At 42.0% G+C, this 16,306-nt stretch overlaps 1 protein-coding gene across 3 annotated transcripts in view; it reads right to left on the bottom strand.

The window, feature by feature from the left end:
• Positions 1–496: 496 nt before the first annotated feature.
• Positions 497–16,306, bottom strand: part of TRIM13 (tripartite motif containing 13) — a 63,383-nt gene continuing 47,573 nt past the window's right edge. The window contains exons 1-2 of one of the 3 annotated variants that reach the window (XM_043997501.1): positions 10,474–10,756; positions 497–1,732 (exon numbers count right to left, since the gene is read on the bottom strand). In XM_043997501.1, the coding sequence (XP_043853436.1) occupies positions 500–1,729 (1,230 nt within the window). In that variant the 5' untranslated portion in view covers positions 1,730–1,732; positions 10,474–10,756 and the 3' untranslated portion in view covers positions 497–499. Of the gene's footprint in view, positions 1,733–10,203; positions 10,222–10,473; positions 10,757–16,306 lie in introns of those variants that run through there. The other 2 variants (XM_043997500.1, XM_043997502.1) reach the window with 2 other exon arrangements.

Raw genomic sequence — 16,306 nt, 5'->3', positions numbered from 1 at the left:
TTTCCCCTTGGTGAGGCAATTGGGGGCAAATCACTTGCCCAGGGTCACACAGCTAGTAAGTGTCAAGTGTCTGAGGCCACATTTGAACTCAGATCCTCCTGAATCCAGGACTGGTACTCCATCCACTGCACCACCTAGCTGCCCCGAAATAATTAGTTTTTACTACTGGAGTGCAATCTGTACAAAATGTTATAGATCACATTTTCATTGTGTTTTCCATTTTTGTCACAACCTGAAACAAAATCAACTTGGGGGAGGGAAAGGCCTGTTTTTAAAAAAACATTTAGTTTCTTAAACAATATACACATGCAGGATATGTTGGTTCCATGGGAATACTTTTGTATAAAGATAGCTCTACCAGAAGCTATTCCAACTGAGCCACTAGTTTAAAGCATGTGTTCTTTAACAAGTATTTTTTTTAATCTGTTTTTCACAGTTGTAGGTTAATTCTGTCAGCTAGGGACAAAAAGAAATAGGATTGTGTACTTGCAACAGATTTTTATAATAGTTTATATTTGCAAACAAATTCTGCCACACCATTCAGTAACACCAAAGTGTAATTCTTGAACCTTTCACTGAAAACAAAAACCCCATCCACCACCTGTTCCCAGTATAAAATTGCTTGATCTGCAATTTCGGCTGATTCTGTTAGATAACAGGAGCTGAAGCTGGAAAGATGGGCTTTCCAAACTGAGAAATCATTAAATAAAGACCCATCCAGGGACACTGTAGGAGTGAAGTAAACAAGAAGGCCAAGAAGACAGAGTATTACAAATATTTGATAGAAGCTCCAAGGAATCTTGCTGGTAAATGAGATAGTTTCTTGAGGCAATGACATTTTGTCCACATCTACCAGTTTTATTCCCTCCCACTGACTAGTATCAAAGTTCTTAAATATAGGGTTTACAGGTAAATTAGAGGAAGGTAAAGGAGTCTCCTTGATGACTTTGATTTTTTCCCTAAATTCCTGCATCTGCTGTAGGAATACAATGGGTTCTGATACATCCTTGAAGGCTTCGGCAATGTTAAAAGCCATCCGCTGCTCCTGCAAGATTGTATTGAGCTTGTTGATCTCTGGGTCATAGGTCTGCATGACTGCTAGCTTCATGGTCTCAAAATCAGATAGGATCTCATTCTTCTTCTGCTCTAAAGTGTGCTGCAGTTTCTCAAAGAACTCCTTCACCTTATCTGAATCCTTAGTCAGGAGTTGTAGGGATTTCCTCTTGCTTGTCTCTAAGGTGTCCAGACGAGAAAGAGCATCTCCCCTATGCCAGGTCTCAAAACCTTGGAAGAGTGATTCAAAGGCACTCCTTTCCTGAGCATAGGCATCTTCAATAGAGCAGAAGACGTGCTTGGTATGACTGCCACGAGTGGCACATACCCCACAGATCAGCTGCATGTCTGTCAAGCAGAAGATGTTGAGGGGCTGTCCTACATGACCCTTACACACAGGCATTTTGGGAGAGATTTTGATCTTGTTGTATTTTTCCACGATTCCCTTCAGGGAGTAATTGACCTGCAGACTATTGACTCCTGTAGCTGAAGTTTCCTTCCGGCAAGTGGGGCATTTGAAAGGGGATTGTCTCCACAGCATATTCCGGACATTGCCCTCCAAGATACCTTCCAGGCATTTTTTGCAGAAATTGTGAGAGCAGGGCAAAACCCGGGGATCATCAAACAAGCTGCAACAAATAGGGCATGTGAGGTCTTCCTCCAGCAGCTCCATCATATCCTGTTCAAAGAGGGAGGGAGAAAAACATTTTATTGATTTAACTTAGTCAGTGGTCTCCACTAAGGGCTAGTAATAATTAGGAGACTCATATGCTCATTAATCTAAAATGATGGTCTGAATCCTACAAACTGCTAAACTTTCTCTGGAAACTGCCGTTAAAGCTGTCATTACTCAGTACTGCTCTGTCTCAGTGTTTCTCTTCTCTGTCTTCTCTTTGATCATACTACTGGATCCAGATTCTGCACACTGGATCGATCAGGAGCAGTATATTAAAGTCGGCCTCACATGTGCTAGCAAACCCACTGATAGGCAAACCTATAGACATCCCACAGGGACTGTTAAACAGGCCTTGTTAAAAGGCCCAGGACACAAGGCCTCTTTGTGGCCTCCCCAACACAAGTGTTGGCTGAGGCTGAGTAAGGACTAGGAGACAATTGCAAGTTAAGCTTGTGGCACCCATGGATTGTTTTAAAACAGGGAGCTGACCACTAGCTATCAGGAACAAAGCTACTCAGTGTTTGAACAGAACAAGCTCTTTCCTCTCCCAAAGAACAAAAGTGAACTGTAGGCTCTTATAAAAAAAGCACTGTAGGACTACTTTAAAAGTAAGGAGTACAGTAATACAAATTCAGGTCAGGCCTGCACAGCATCTTGTTGTGTGAGGCAGGCTGTGACAAGGAACCAGAGTAATCATCTTTAGGAATTACAGGTAAAACTGACACTGATAAGATGGGAAATGAATTAAGGTTATTTAAAGTGTATTTCTATTTCCTGCCTGTTTGCTAGGCTTATTTGGGCAAGTAAACATCTCCATACAAGGTAAACTGAAGATTTCCTTGTCTTCCCCCCCCCCTTTTTTTTGCAGGGCAATGAAGGTTAAGTGACTTGCTCAGGGTCACACAGCAAGTAAGTGTCAAGTGTATGAGACCAGATTTGAACTCAGGTCCTCCAGAATCCAGGGCCAGTGCTTTATCCACTGTGCCACGTAGCTGCCCCTCTCACCAAAGACTGGTAGACAGTCTGTATTAAATTAATAAATTATCATTTAAAGTATGAATCAAAGCAAATAATTAAAAAGCAATCCAAAAAAAAGTAATTTATGGGCCCTTTTTAAAAGTCACAAAGTAATCAAGGAAAAAACAAGTGTAATTTTAAAATTAGATCACTTGAAGTACAAACTACCAAAGTAAACGCTGAAAGTAAAATGCTGGGTGTATCAACTACTTTTAAGGTAAAAAAAATAGGTACTCATTGCACCCCAGCCTTTTCCTTCCCCCAAATTTCTCCCAGCCAGTACAGGCCCAGTTATCTAGTCCACAGTTTTGGCACAGTCTGGCTTCTGTTCCTTTATTATGATAAGATAATTTACAAACATGGCACTAAGACAATGGTTATATGGGCATCAGGAATAACAGAAAGGGAATTCCCACTAGCCAGGCCAGTATTTTCTGAGGCTTATATCCAGGATTACAAATTAAATGAGGTATGGAGAAGAAAAGGATTCTGCACTTAGTCAAGGAATCAGAAGGAAAGTTACTCCTAGCACACAAATAGAGAGGGGTTTTAACCAACGGAAACTGTAATACGAACAGAGAAAACTCTGGTGTTTACTAGTGGAAAAGATACCAGAAAGAGAAATTGAAGAATGAAAAACAACTTAACTTAAAAGGCCCTAATCAACTCACAGCTTTACAATTACTATTGGCAAGATATCTTCACAGCCCCACTCAGTATACATCCATGTAAATATAATGTTTAACGATCCTTTAAAAATGTCAACCTTCTTTGCACCAACAATTAAAAAAACTGGAAAAGAATTTACCCATGTGCCTACCACCTCTCTGTAGTAAATTTTAATCTCAGTTCCTTGATAGCATTATTCAAGCAAAATTCAAGATTTTATAGAAAGTTGTTAGCACCAAAGTGGTTATATAATAAGTGTCTTTTACACTGAATGTGTAAATGTGATTATATATGCACTGTAATTCCCATAAAAAGAAATAATGGTTTATGTTTCCTTGACTTGACATTAAGTCATGAACTAAAACTGAAAAGTAACACCTTTTGTGGGATAGAGAGAAAGATAGAGGAGCCTCGAAGAGAAAAATGCCAGTACCAGAGCAGGCCCTGCTAGGATAGTTAACGCCCCCCCCCACCAAAAAATCCCCTATTTTATTGGTGATTTTTAAAAACTAATTTAACTCATCATGGAAATAAGCATGTGTCCAGTCAAGATTACTCATATTAATTATAAAAGCAGAAAAGGGTGGATTTAATACCACTACATGTGCTATCATAAGCAGAATGACAGCATTGTAAAGTCACATATCAGCCTTTATTTTTTCCTTCTAACTATCATTAGGAAAATAAAAGAGGCAGCTAGGTGGCAGAGTGGATAAACTTTGGACCCGGAGTCAGAAAACCAGAGTTCAAATCCTACATCAGACACTTCGCTGGCTGTATAATCCTAGGCAAGTCATTTAACTTCTGTCAGCTTCAGTTTCCTCATCTGTAAAATGGCCAGGATCACCTTCCTCCCAGGGTTTTTGTCCTAATTGAGATAATATTTTCAAAGTACTTTACATATCTTAGAGAGCTTAATTATTATTGTTACTATTACTAAAAGGACCAAGTTGATGTTTCACACATAGCAGGTACTTAATAAATGTTTGTTAGGTAAAAGGGGGCAAAGACATTTTCTACTTTGTAGAGAACTAAAAATGAAATAAAATAGATTCATTCTTTTTTTTGGGGGGGGGGGGCGAGGCAATCAGGGTTCTGACTTGCCCAGGGTCACACAGCTACTAAGTGTTAAGTGTCTGAGGCTGGATTTGAACTCAGGTCCTCCTGACTCTGGGGCAGGTACCCTAATAGATTCATTCTTAACTTAGATTCAAGTATTATAATCGCTATTTTGCAGATGAGGAAACTAAAGTATTCTAATTTTTAAAGAAAATTTAATTCATGCCTTTTGTTTCTATACCATATTCACTTCCAATTATATGTGTTCCCTGACCCCTACTCAGAGAGCCAACTTTTTTTTATTCCAATGAAGGGGGGGGGGGAGTCTTAATCCTCTGGGGTCAAGCTTGGTGGTTATAATTTGTGTTCAGTCTTAGTTTTATTCTTTCCATTTAGAATTTTACTGTCATTATTCATATTTTCCTGGTTCTGCCTACTTCACCCTGCATTAGTCCTTATCAATTTTTTCATGTTTCTCTGAAATCTTCATTCATTGCTATTTTTATATTCCATTACATTCATATGCCTTAATTTGTTTAGCCACTCAACAATTAATGGGCACCATCTTTGTCTACAATTCATTGCTACCACAAAAAGTGCTTATGGACCTTTCTATATTTGTCCTTCTTGAGACATGTGCCTCATAGGGAAATTTTTGAATAACTTTAGCATAATTCTATGTTTCTCCCTCTCTTTTTATCTAAAACTACTTCCAGGCTTACTAATCAATCTTACTTGGAAGGACTTATCTTACTCTACTTTAGGATTAGATCTCTTCATAATGATCATTAAGAACACTTTTCATGATAAAAACCTAGGTAAGAGGTAACAACTAATAATAATTTGCGCACATTTAATTAATTTTCTTGGTGCTTACTATATGCCAAACACCCTGCTAAGCATTTTGTTATGATGGTTATTATCTCAATTGATCCTTATTGATCCTTAACAAAGAAAGTGAGGAAGGCAGAGATTAAGTGAGTTGTTCACAGTCACAGCTAGTAAGGTCTAAGGTCATATTTGAACTCGGGTCTTCCTGACTCTAGGTCCAGCCCTCTGATCCACTACACCATCTAGCTGCTATGCTATAGGCCAAAAAAAAACAAAAAAAACCACCAAACCAAAAAATAAAATCAACTGAAGTATAATGACTTCACAAACTGGAGAGGTGCTCCCTTTATTCAGGTTACATTTTTACTTTAAGATTATACTGTCGGGGGCAGCTAGGTGACGCAGTGTATAAAGCACTGGCCCTGGATTCAGGAAGACCTGAGATCAAATCTGGCCTCAGACACTTACTAGCTGTGTGACCATGGGCAAGTCACTTAACCCTCATTCACTTCCCTGCCCAAAAAAAAAAAAAAAAAAGGACTCAGAAGAGGATGTTAGAGTTCAGCACTGATTTTTTTTGGGGGGGGGGGCGGGGGGAGAATGAGGATTAAGTGATTTGCCCAGGGTCCCATGGCTAGTAATCTACATGATTTTTTAAATGTCCAGTGCAAATAGCTATTCAAAAGTACTGTATGCATCTATGTTGAATAGTACCTCATGATTTATGGTTAAAAGTTAACACTTAGTTTTTATTATTTTTAAATAACATTTCCAACTTTTGCTGACAACTGAAAGGTCTCCTAGGATTTGCTCCCTTCTCTTTATATCACTTTTTATCCTTCTACTGCCTATTGCCAATCCTATTCTTATGCTCTCAGTGCAGCTTCATTCAGTCTTTTGCTTTTCTCCCATTCCTGCCCTCCCTATACTTTGCTTCTCAATCTCTTTCCTTCTTTTATTTCTTTTTTCTTCGTTTTCCAATGTAATTTAACAAAAGTCATTCATAATTGTTATCCTTTGAATCTGGAAAAGGAGGTTCAAGGTAAAGTCAGGGTAAGGATATTGAATAGGTCAGATGTCTCTTCTTAATTATCAAGTCTATGAAAAACAGACAAAATGACATGGTATAACAAATATATTTCAGTTCTTTCCCCCATAACCTTTATCAACCCCTGCTCACTGACAATATCTATTTAAACCTGTAATAAGTAAGAGTTTAGAGTTGAGGTTAAAATTACTGATCTCCACTAAGAGTTTTATGAATAGAGTTGTGTTTTCCATTTACTTTTTTTCCTCCCAATTAAAGTTTAAGTAGGCTAAGGTGAAATAGGAAAATACATTTTCTTTCTCATAACTATATATAACTTTTTTGGTAAAAGAACCCATGTAACCAACATAAAGCTATGATGTGGTTTCCATGGTGGTCACTTTGCATTTTAAACAACCATTCATTTATTCATTCCACAAACATGTATTAAATGTCACAGAGTGACAGAAGGCAGGAAAGAGACAAAGACAAATAAGAAACAGTCCCTTGCAATGAGTTTACAATTTGCTAAGAGATAAGACATTAACAAAGACCAATAATATTACAAATATATATACATATTATATATAATATGTATATTATAAATATATATATAAAAAGATAAGATGGTTAAGTACTGTAAACTCAGATGTAGGGCAGAGAAGATAGCTTTCAAAAAATACTTATAAACAGTTATTACAGTAGATTAACAGCTTCCTTTACCATCCTTCTCCTTACTGTAAACAAATGCTTAAAAGACATTTTACGATGGTAAGAAGTATTAACCACCAAAATTATACCTAACATCTGAGATGATTTTGACATGGCAAACAAATGTGCATAAGCTCTTTGTAAAATGGTATTCATAGAGCATTGTAGTAGTGGCAAGATCACTAGAGTTGGCATGAGCAGACTTCTGTTTATGTCAGCTCTATTGCCAGATGACATTAGAAGTCACTTAACCTTCTGTAGCCTCAGTTAAATCATCCTCCAAACGTAATGGTACTACCTACCTCACAGCTATGAGGAAAGCTTTGTAAATTCTAAAGCATTTCCAAATGTATGCATACACAGGGGCAGCTAGGTGGTGCAGTAAATAAAACACCAGCCCTAGACTCAGGAGGGCCTGAGTTCAAATCCAGCCTCGGACACTTGACACTTACTAGCTTTGTGACCCTGGGCAAGTCACTTAACCCTGTTGCCCTGCCCCCCCCAAAACCCTCCCAAAAATGTATGCATATGCAAAAACATAAATGTATATAGACATATGCATATTTACACATGTGTATATACACACAAAGATGGAGGGTGCCACATAAGCAATGAGCTCAACCAAAAAAAAGGTGGGGGGAGCCAGTATTGGGAAAGTGCTGCAAAATGCAAGAAAGAAGAAATGGTTCACTAATCAGCAAGCTTTACTATGTTCCATTAAACTTGTCCTCACCCCAAATCTCCAACTTGGCTTTTACCTAGAAATGTAATCTAATAGTGTAATTGAAACCAAGGGAAAAATATTCACACTACAGAGAATGGCTTTATGACCAACTTGGATCAATCAATATTTATTAGACATCTATCACATACCAGACACTGCTAATAAAATATTCTGCAAACAAGATATATCTGTCATTGGTTAAATATTGAAAAAGTGCAGGGCTATACACAAGATCTGGGTCCTCATTTCACATCTAAGACAATATGACAAATCTTTCTAGCATGAAAATCAAAATTGGAGAATTCAGTATTGTGGCAGATCCAGTGATAAGAGGGAGGCAATGTGTGGTACACTACAGTGAGCACAAGACTGGAGTCAGAGAAACAGCCCAAACCTCAACCGAGGCACTTACTACCGACTGGACCTCAGTTTCCTCATCTATAAAATGTGAGGGAGCTGAACTAGACAACTCAGTCCCTCTCTAGATCTATGATCCTTGGATCAAATATGAGCCCAAAAATGTAACTTATGAACCCTGGTACATTGGCTAGAGTGATAGTTTTGGAAGGGGGAAGACCTGAGGTCCAGTTCTGTCTCAACACATTAGTTTATCCTTCACCTCTCAGTGCCCCCAAGCAAGTTTCTAAGACAAAAAAGTAGAGCAGTTGTGATCTGCATTAGTGTGAGTTCCCAACACCAATGAAATAGATCTGATTTTTTTTAAAGATATAATCAATTTTATTTTTTTGATGGGTCAAGTGACTTACCCAAGGATATACTAGTTAGTTACAGATAAGCTGGGACTTAGCCGTACTTGGCCCTTTACCGTTTAACCTTTTTTTTTTTTCAATGTCTGAGATAAAGGCTTAGGTGATATACTTATCAAATTTAAAGGCAAGGAGTTGAGAGTTGTGTATTATTAATATAATGGACTATGGGACATTTGGGACAAAGGTTCTGTGACAGGAGGACCAGGGACAAGGGAAATTAAGAATGGGTGGGAACTAAAGAGAGTAGGCAGACAGGTAGGGTGAATCCAGTCAACTGGTAGGAACCAGTTATTTTGTTTTGTTTCTTATGGTAGGGAGAAAGAGGATGTTAATAAGCAAAGAAAGAGAAAAAGGAAGGAGAAAGAGAGAGGAAGGGGAAAAAAGAAAAAGCAACATAACTAGTTAACTGACAAGTCCTCCCAAGTCCAGATATGGAGAAATATGCCTAGGTAAAGAATAAATTATGGCTTTAACTACTTAGAACAGTGTACCTAGACTTAACTAACCTAACTGGCTCCCCCAGAACTAAAAGTAAACACAGCAGGTAGATTCCTAGAGCACAAAATGCAAGGGAGAAGGGGGGGAGGGAGCATTTACAGGAAAGAATTTTTACTATTTACAGCTCTTAAGCCTTCCCTAAAACATACAAAGGTCTGGGGTCTATCCCACCATACAAGGTTATTATGAGGATCAAATGAACTAAAATATGTATAAAATGTTTTTAACAACATATACTATGAAATTGTAGTTATTATTTGCATTATTATTAATGACATTAGTAACCTTGCAAAGTGTTTTGTACCCATAAAGTATTCCATGTTGAGGGTGAACTAATATTGTTGTGATGGCTATAGATCAGATAGAACTAGGATGCAGTGGAAGGAGATAAGAAAGGTAAACCTGGAAAGTGGAAAAAATAGAAGACCAGCCACAATGCCAATCTTATTCCACAGACACTGCAGCAAAGTAGGTGTTTTAAAAATCTACTGTACAAGAAAGCCCAGACAAGCGATCAAAAAGAAATCTTATTAGGACAGATCTCAAAAAGTACTGAATTTGTAGTCATTGGCCGAGATTCACATTCTTTATGTGATCTGGACAGTTAATGAACTGATCTGTGCCTCAGTTTCCTCATCTGTAAAATGAAGGGATTGGATTAGATGGGCTCTAAAAGCTCTTTCATCTTTAAAATCTACAATCCTAGTTACTGCTGGCCAGAGGACCCCTCTCCCTCTGCTTCCAAATTTAAATAAACAGGAGCACTCCACAGCTCAAATTACAAAGCCTGAACAGGTCAAGGACCTGATTTAAGCAGAAAGGGCCTTGAAACAGACTCAGTGGTAAGAACCTAGGCTGAAAGGAGATAAGATGGGCCTTGACCATGAAGAAAGTCTCGTTTTGTTTCAGTCTCTTGTGCTGAAAGGCTTAGAAAGCAGGCACACAAACTCTCTGTGCATCAGGCAGGCAGTCAACCATCCACATGAGGGGCTCTCTGAGGGAAAGGGGCGCCTAGGCCCTGACACTAAGTCCTAGGTGGTTTTCCAGCCTACTCCAAAAAGGAAGCCTGCCTGTTGGAACGTGGACAGAGGCAAAGGCAGACGCCAGACTTTCCCTCCATTTAATTCCCCCCTACACCGGCTTCCCTGCCCTTCCTTCTGTAACCTACCATCTTCCCCGTACGATGCCCGGTTATGTGGCAGGTCTAGCTCTCGAGCCCTGCCCGGAGCCAAGCCAGGCCCTAGGCTTTGGGGCTTCTGTAGTGTGAGCACGCAGCTCCATCAGCCCCTAACCCCAAGGATCCTGACCAACGACCCCAGTGTCCACAGCTCCTCCACTAGCTCCGCCAAAGGTCTCCCCCGCTCCCAGAGGCACGCGGGGCTGCACGCGGAGGAGCCCACCTCCGGACCAGCCCTTCTCCCCAGCCCGAAAGACCGACCTGCAGCTGCTCGTGGGGTGCGTGCGCCGGCAGCAGCCGGGCTCAAGCTGCCCGAGTGGCGCAGCTGCGCTTCCCAGGCGCCCGGCTGCTTCAGTCACAAAATGGACTCGCCGAGAGGTTGGTCCTGGTGGCCAGCCGGCCCGCCCTCCGGCCTCCCTCTTCGGGCCCTGCAGCCGCCACCGCCTCGCCAGAGCTTCCTCGCCTTTGTTCCGCCTCCCTCGCCCCTCCCGAGGGTGGGAGGGCCGCGGGAGGCGGGGGGAGGTGACTCTCTCGGGCCTCCCCGTCCCTGGGTCCCTCCCCCCCCTTCCCTTCCTTCTCGGTCCCGGGGCCTGCCCGGGTGCTCCGCCCGCCTCCGTGCAGTGCAGGGAGAGGGGAGGTACCTGGGGCCTCCTGGGCGGGGAGGGGGCGGGGGAAGACACCCCGGAGCCCAAGGCTGGGCATGAAGAGGAGGAGCAGAATGAGTCTCCCAGTGAAACCGACGACTCCGAGACGGTTGGGTTTGGATTGTTGTACTTTTTTTTTTGTTCGTTTTATTTTTAGGAACAAAAAAAAAAGCCCAACCCTTCACACCGCTTCACCTACATCTCTCAAGACGGAGTGCCTGCCCGGACCCCGGGGAGCAGAGGAGGCGCCCCGCCCTCCTGCAGCACCCTCGTATCGGAGGAGAAGGAGCAAGAGACTGGGACTGAGGTCCCCCAAAGGGGAGAGGTCTGCCGAGGTCTAACTTGCGGCTGATAACCACATTAGCTGGGGTTAAAACCAGTTGCCTGAATCTGTTACTCTCAAGGGCTGAATTTGACCCAAGAAAATAGTACAATTCCTACTGGACAAGAACAGAAAGAGCAAGAAATTAGATGTAAAAAAGCCACCCTTAACTCTACGTAAAATGCCCAACATGTATCCTCCTTGCCTGATTCTGATAAAATTCGAAACCTAGTTATGATTTCTTGCGCTAGGCACAATGCTATGTACTCGGGGGCGGGGTGGAGGGCGAGTGGAGGGTGGGATTCTACTTCCAGCCTGCCTTCAAGAAGCTTGCAAATCCAGAGATGAGAAGAGGCAAAATGTGCCAAATTTCATTAGAAAGTACACAAAAGGGGGCAGATAGGATAAAGCACCCGCCCTGGATTCAGGAGGACCTGAGTTCAAATTTGGCTTCAGACACTTACTAGCTGTGTGACTCTGGGCAAGTCACTTAATCCTCATTGCCCGGCAAAACAAAACAGACCCCAAAAAAATCTTAAAGCAGAAGATTGAATTTTAGTTGGGACTTGAAGGAAGGCAGAGTTGAGTAGGCGGAGATGAAGAGAATTCCAGGCAAGGAAGTCAGTTTAAGAAAATGCCTTGGAGTTGAGAGATGAACTGTCTTCTTTGAGGAAAAGTAAAGAGACCAGTGTCATTGTGTTATGTGGAAATAGGTGAGGGTTTGGGATAAGGGTTCTTAGGAATTCCTCTTTAAAGAATTACACCCTCTTACACATAAATCCAATTAGAATAAAATTGTTTATTTAGGGTGCTAGGGAAAGGAAACCAAGAGAGAAATCCTTGGACTTTTTCTCATGGGGAGAAGGCATGGCTCTAAGATACTTTTATAGAGAACTGATGGGGGTGACCATCTGACTGGAAAGTTCCCTTATCGGGGGAGGACTATTCCCCCCCCACCCTTGTGAGGGGTAGCAGCTGATCTCAAGCCATCTCTCTCCCCCAGCCACAAAGGCAGCAGCCACACCTAATCTCATCTCCCCAGGGGTGAGGGAGACTGGAATGATGGTGGTGGTCCTGGAGCTAACTCAGTCACGATCAAGTGCTCCTTATCTCTTTAGGTGTCTCCGTCCTTTGGTTTTGTCATGGGGAAAATGGGGTAGGGGGGTTAGGGGTTTGGAGTCCTTACTGACAGGCACTTTTATAGAGGACTGATGGGGGTGACCATCTGACTGTGGAAAGTTCCCTTAGTGAGGGAGGATCATCCCCCACTGGTGGTGGCTGGAGGAGTTGGGGGAGGGGTGGCTGCAGATCTCAAGCCATCTCTCTCCCCAGAACACAAAGGAAGCAGCCACACCTAATCTTATCTCCCCAGGGTTGAGGGAGACTAGAATGAAGGGTGGGGGTCCAGGAGCTAGCTCAGTCTGATCTGGTTCCACTTATCTCTCTAGGTGTGTCTGTCCTTTGGTTTAGCTTCTCAAGAAGGTTCCTTGATGTACCCCAGAGAACTTCTGGGGTGCTCTGGGCCCATAACAGTTTCTCAAGGAGAGGGTTCTTTTGATTTACCCCACAAAACTTCTGGGGGTACCTAGAGCCATTCAAATGAGGTACCCAAGCCCATAACAACTGGATTGAAGAGTATGTGGCAGGAAGTAAAGTCTTCTTATACTTTTCTTTCTTTTTCTTTTTTTGCAGGGCATTGGGGGTTAAGTGACTTGCCCAGGGTCACATCTTCATATACTTTTAAGTTTTATAGTTTTAAGTTTAAGAAGGGCTCTGGTTATGAAGGGCTTTGAATGCCAAACTGAGTGCTTTGTGTTTGATCCAGGAGGCAATACAGAGCCCCTGGAGTCTATTGAGTAGAGGTGACATGGTTGGGCAGGGGCTTTAGGAAAATCACTTCAGTGGAGAATGGATTGGAGTACAGAGAGGGCAGGCTGGCCCACCAGCAGGCTATTGCAAGAGTCCAAGCCCCAGGATTGGCAGCAGTGTGAGAGGAGAGAAGGGGATGTTGCAAAGGTGAAATGGATAATCTTGTTAAATAATTGGATATGAGTGGAAGAGATAGTGAGTTGAGGATGACACCTATGTTGTAAACCTGAGAGATTGAGAGGATGGTTTAGGGGGAAAGAAAATTAGTTCAGTTTGGACATGTTGAATTTAAGATGTCTGCTAGACATCCAGTTTGGTATGTCTGAAAGGCAGTTAGAAATACAAGATTGGTGACCCTGGGCAAGTCACTCAACCCCTCATTGCCTTGCAAAGAAAGAAAGAAAGAAATACAAGATTGAAAGACATCAAAGAGGTTAGAGCAGGATAGGTGACTAAACAACAATGCTGGTGGTGACTCAGGTCCAACTCGTCACCTCATTTAGGGTTTTCTTGGCAAAGACACTGAAGTGATTTGACATTTCCTTCTCTAGGTCATTTTACAGATGAAGAAACTGAGGCAAACACTGTTAAGTGACCTGCCCAGGATCACATAGCTAGTAGAGCCAGACTTGAACTCAGGAAGATGAGTATTCCTGACTTAAGGGCTGGTACTCTACTATGCCACCTAGCTGCCCCATTACCATAGAGATGGTAACTAAATCCATGGGAGCTGATGACATTGTCAAATGAAGCAATTTAAAGGGAGAAGAGAAAAGGAGTGAAGAAAAACCCTGTAATTTGGAGTGAATTTAATTCCTTTTCACATATAGTTAAACAGCCTGACCTGGATGAAGATACAACAAAGGAGACTAAGGAATGGACTGACTGATAAGGAGAGCCAGGAGAAAGCAGTGTTTCAAAAAACCAAGAGAAAAGAGGGTAACAAGGAGAAGGGGGAATCAACAGCATCAAAGGCTGCAGAAGAGTTTGAGGAGAATCCAACAAATTCAGTGTTCTCTTGACTTCTCTGTACCATTTGATGCTGTGCATCACTCCCTCCTTTGGGAAATTTTCTTCCCTTAGCTTCTGTAACATTGAATTCTCAAGATCTCTCCAACAGTAACCATGTATCTTGCTTGATTCTAATTCTCCAGCAGATTGCCCCCTCTAGCATCCTTTCTCTCGAATCTTCAATTTCTTTCTCTTCTGGTTGCTTCTCTATTGCCTACAAATATGTCCATGTCTCCATATCTTCACCACTATTATCTTCTATCTCTCCTCCCTTTGGAAGCACCTAAACTCCTTGCCACCATCTATAATAGATACCTCCATTTTCTCCCCTCTCACTCTTTTCTTAACTCTCTGAAGTCTGACTTCTAACTTTATCATTCAACTAAAATGCTTCCCTCCAAAGTTACTAATGATCTCTTAATTGTCAAACCTAAGGACCTTTTCTCAATCCTTATCCTTCTTGAACTCTCTGCAACCTTTGGCATCATTAATGACCCTCTTCTCTTTTGGTTTTGGGGAAGCTGCCCTTTCCTAGTTCTCCTCCTTTATCACTTTTTTTTCTCTTCTCCAGCATCTTCATCCATGACAGCAATTAATGATTGGTTTCCCAATCTCTGTTCTGGACCCTCTTCTCCATCCATACTATTTTTTAATTTATGGGGGGGGGGGGCAATTAGGGTTAAGTGACTTGCCCAGGGTCACACAGCTAGTAAGTGTTAAGTGTCTGAGGCTGGATTTCAACTCAGGTCCTCCTGAATCCAAGGCTAGTGCTCTATCCACTATACCACCTAGCTGCCCCCATCCATACTATTTTACTTGATAATCTCAAATTCCCATGGTTTTAATTATCATCTCTAAGCAGATGACTCTCAGACCTACTTGTCTAGCCCCAACATTTCTGCTGGCTCACATCTCCAACTGCCTGCTGGATATCACAAACCAGAAGTCCCAGAGACATCTTAAATTCAACAGTTCCAAAACTGGACTCATTATCTTTCCCCCTTAAATTCTTCCTTCTTCCTAACTTCCTAGTCACCATCTTCCCGGGCTTACAACATCCTCCCAGGCTTACATTTTTGACTCCTCACTCTGTCACCCCAATATTCAATCATCTGTCAAGTCCTATCATTTCTACCTTCATAACATTTCTCATATATGCTCCCTTCTCTCCTTTGGCACTGCTGCTACATCGGTGCAGACTCTCATTGTGTCACATCTAGACTGTTGAAATAGCCTCTTGATTTGTCTCCTGTCTTGTCTCTTCCCAACTCCAATCCATCTTCTATCCAGCTATCAGATTGATCTTCCTAAAACACAAGTCTGGGGGCCGCTAGGTGGCACAGTGGATAAAGTACCAGCCTTGGATTCAGGAGGACCTGAGTTCAAACCCCACCTCAGACATGACACTTACTAGCTGTGTGACCCTGGACAAGTCACTTAACCCTCACTGCCCTGGGAAAAAAAAGGCTGCCTATGTGACCCCTTTATTCAATAAACTCCAGTGGCTCCTTATTACCTCCAAAGATCAAATATAAAATCCTCTGGTTGGCTTTTAAAGTCCTTCATAAAATCTAACTCCTTCCTACATTTCCTGTCTTCTTATACTTTACTCCTCTGTTGTTTCTCTTTCATTCTCAAAGAGGACCATGACATTGGGGTGATATCATGACTTGCTCTGAATTGAATTTAAGTGAAGGAGAGCTGTGCAAGGTCACCAGCCTCACTCTCCTCTCCAGAGCCATCTGGGTCTATTGGCAACATATACATCAGGATGACTGGCGATGGCCCCAGATGTTTAAGGCAATTGGGGTTAAGTGACTTGCCAAGGTCATACAGCTAGTAAGTGCCTGAGGTGAGATTTGAACTCAAGTCCTCATGACTCCAGGGCCAGCGCTCCATCCACAGTCCCTGCCCAGTGACACTGACTGACTTTCTTGCTATTCCTCCCATATTTTCATAGTCTGCCTCATTCCTGAAACTCCATCACCTGCTTTCTAGCTTCCCTGGGTCCCAACTTCTCTGCAAGAAACTTTCTCAGTCCTTAATTTTAGCATTTACCTCTGAGACTATCCCCAATTTATCTTGTATGTAGCTTGTTTGTACATAATTGTTTGCATGTTGTCTGGCTACTTAGGCTGTAAGCTCCTTGGAAGCAAGAACTGTATTTTGGCTCTTTGTTTCCTTAGTGTTTAAGGCAGTGCCTGGCACAAATCAGTGTTTAATTTTTTAAATAAATACTAGCTGATCC

The sequence above is a fragment of the Dromiciops gliroides genome, chromosome 3 (genome assembly GCF_019393635.1).
Source record: "Dromiciops gliroides isolate mDroGli1 chromosome 3, mDroGli1.pri, whole genome shotgun sequence".
NCBI lineage: Eukaryota > Metazoa > Chordata > Mammalia > Microbiotheria > Microbiotheriidae > Dromiciops > Dromiciops gliroides.
Note: the sequence above shows the minus strand (reverse complement) of the source record. Positions and strands in the feature narration are given on the sequence as shown.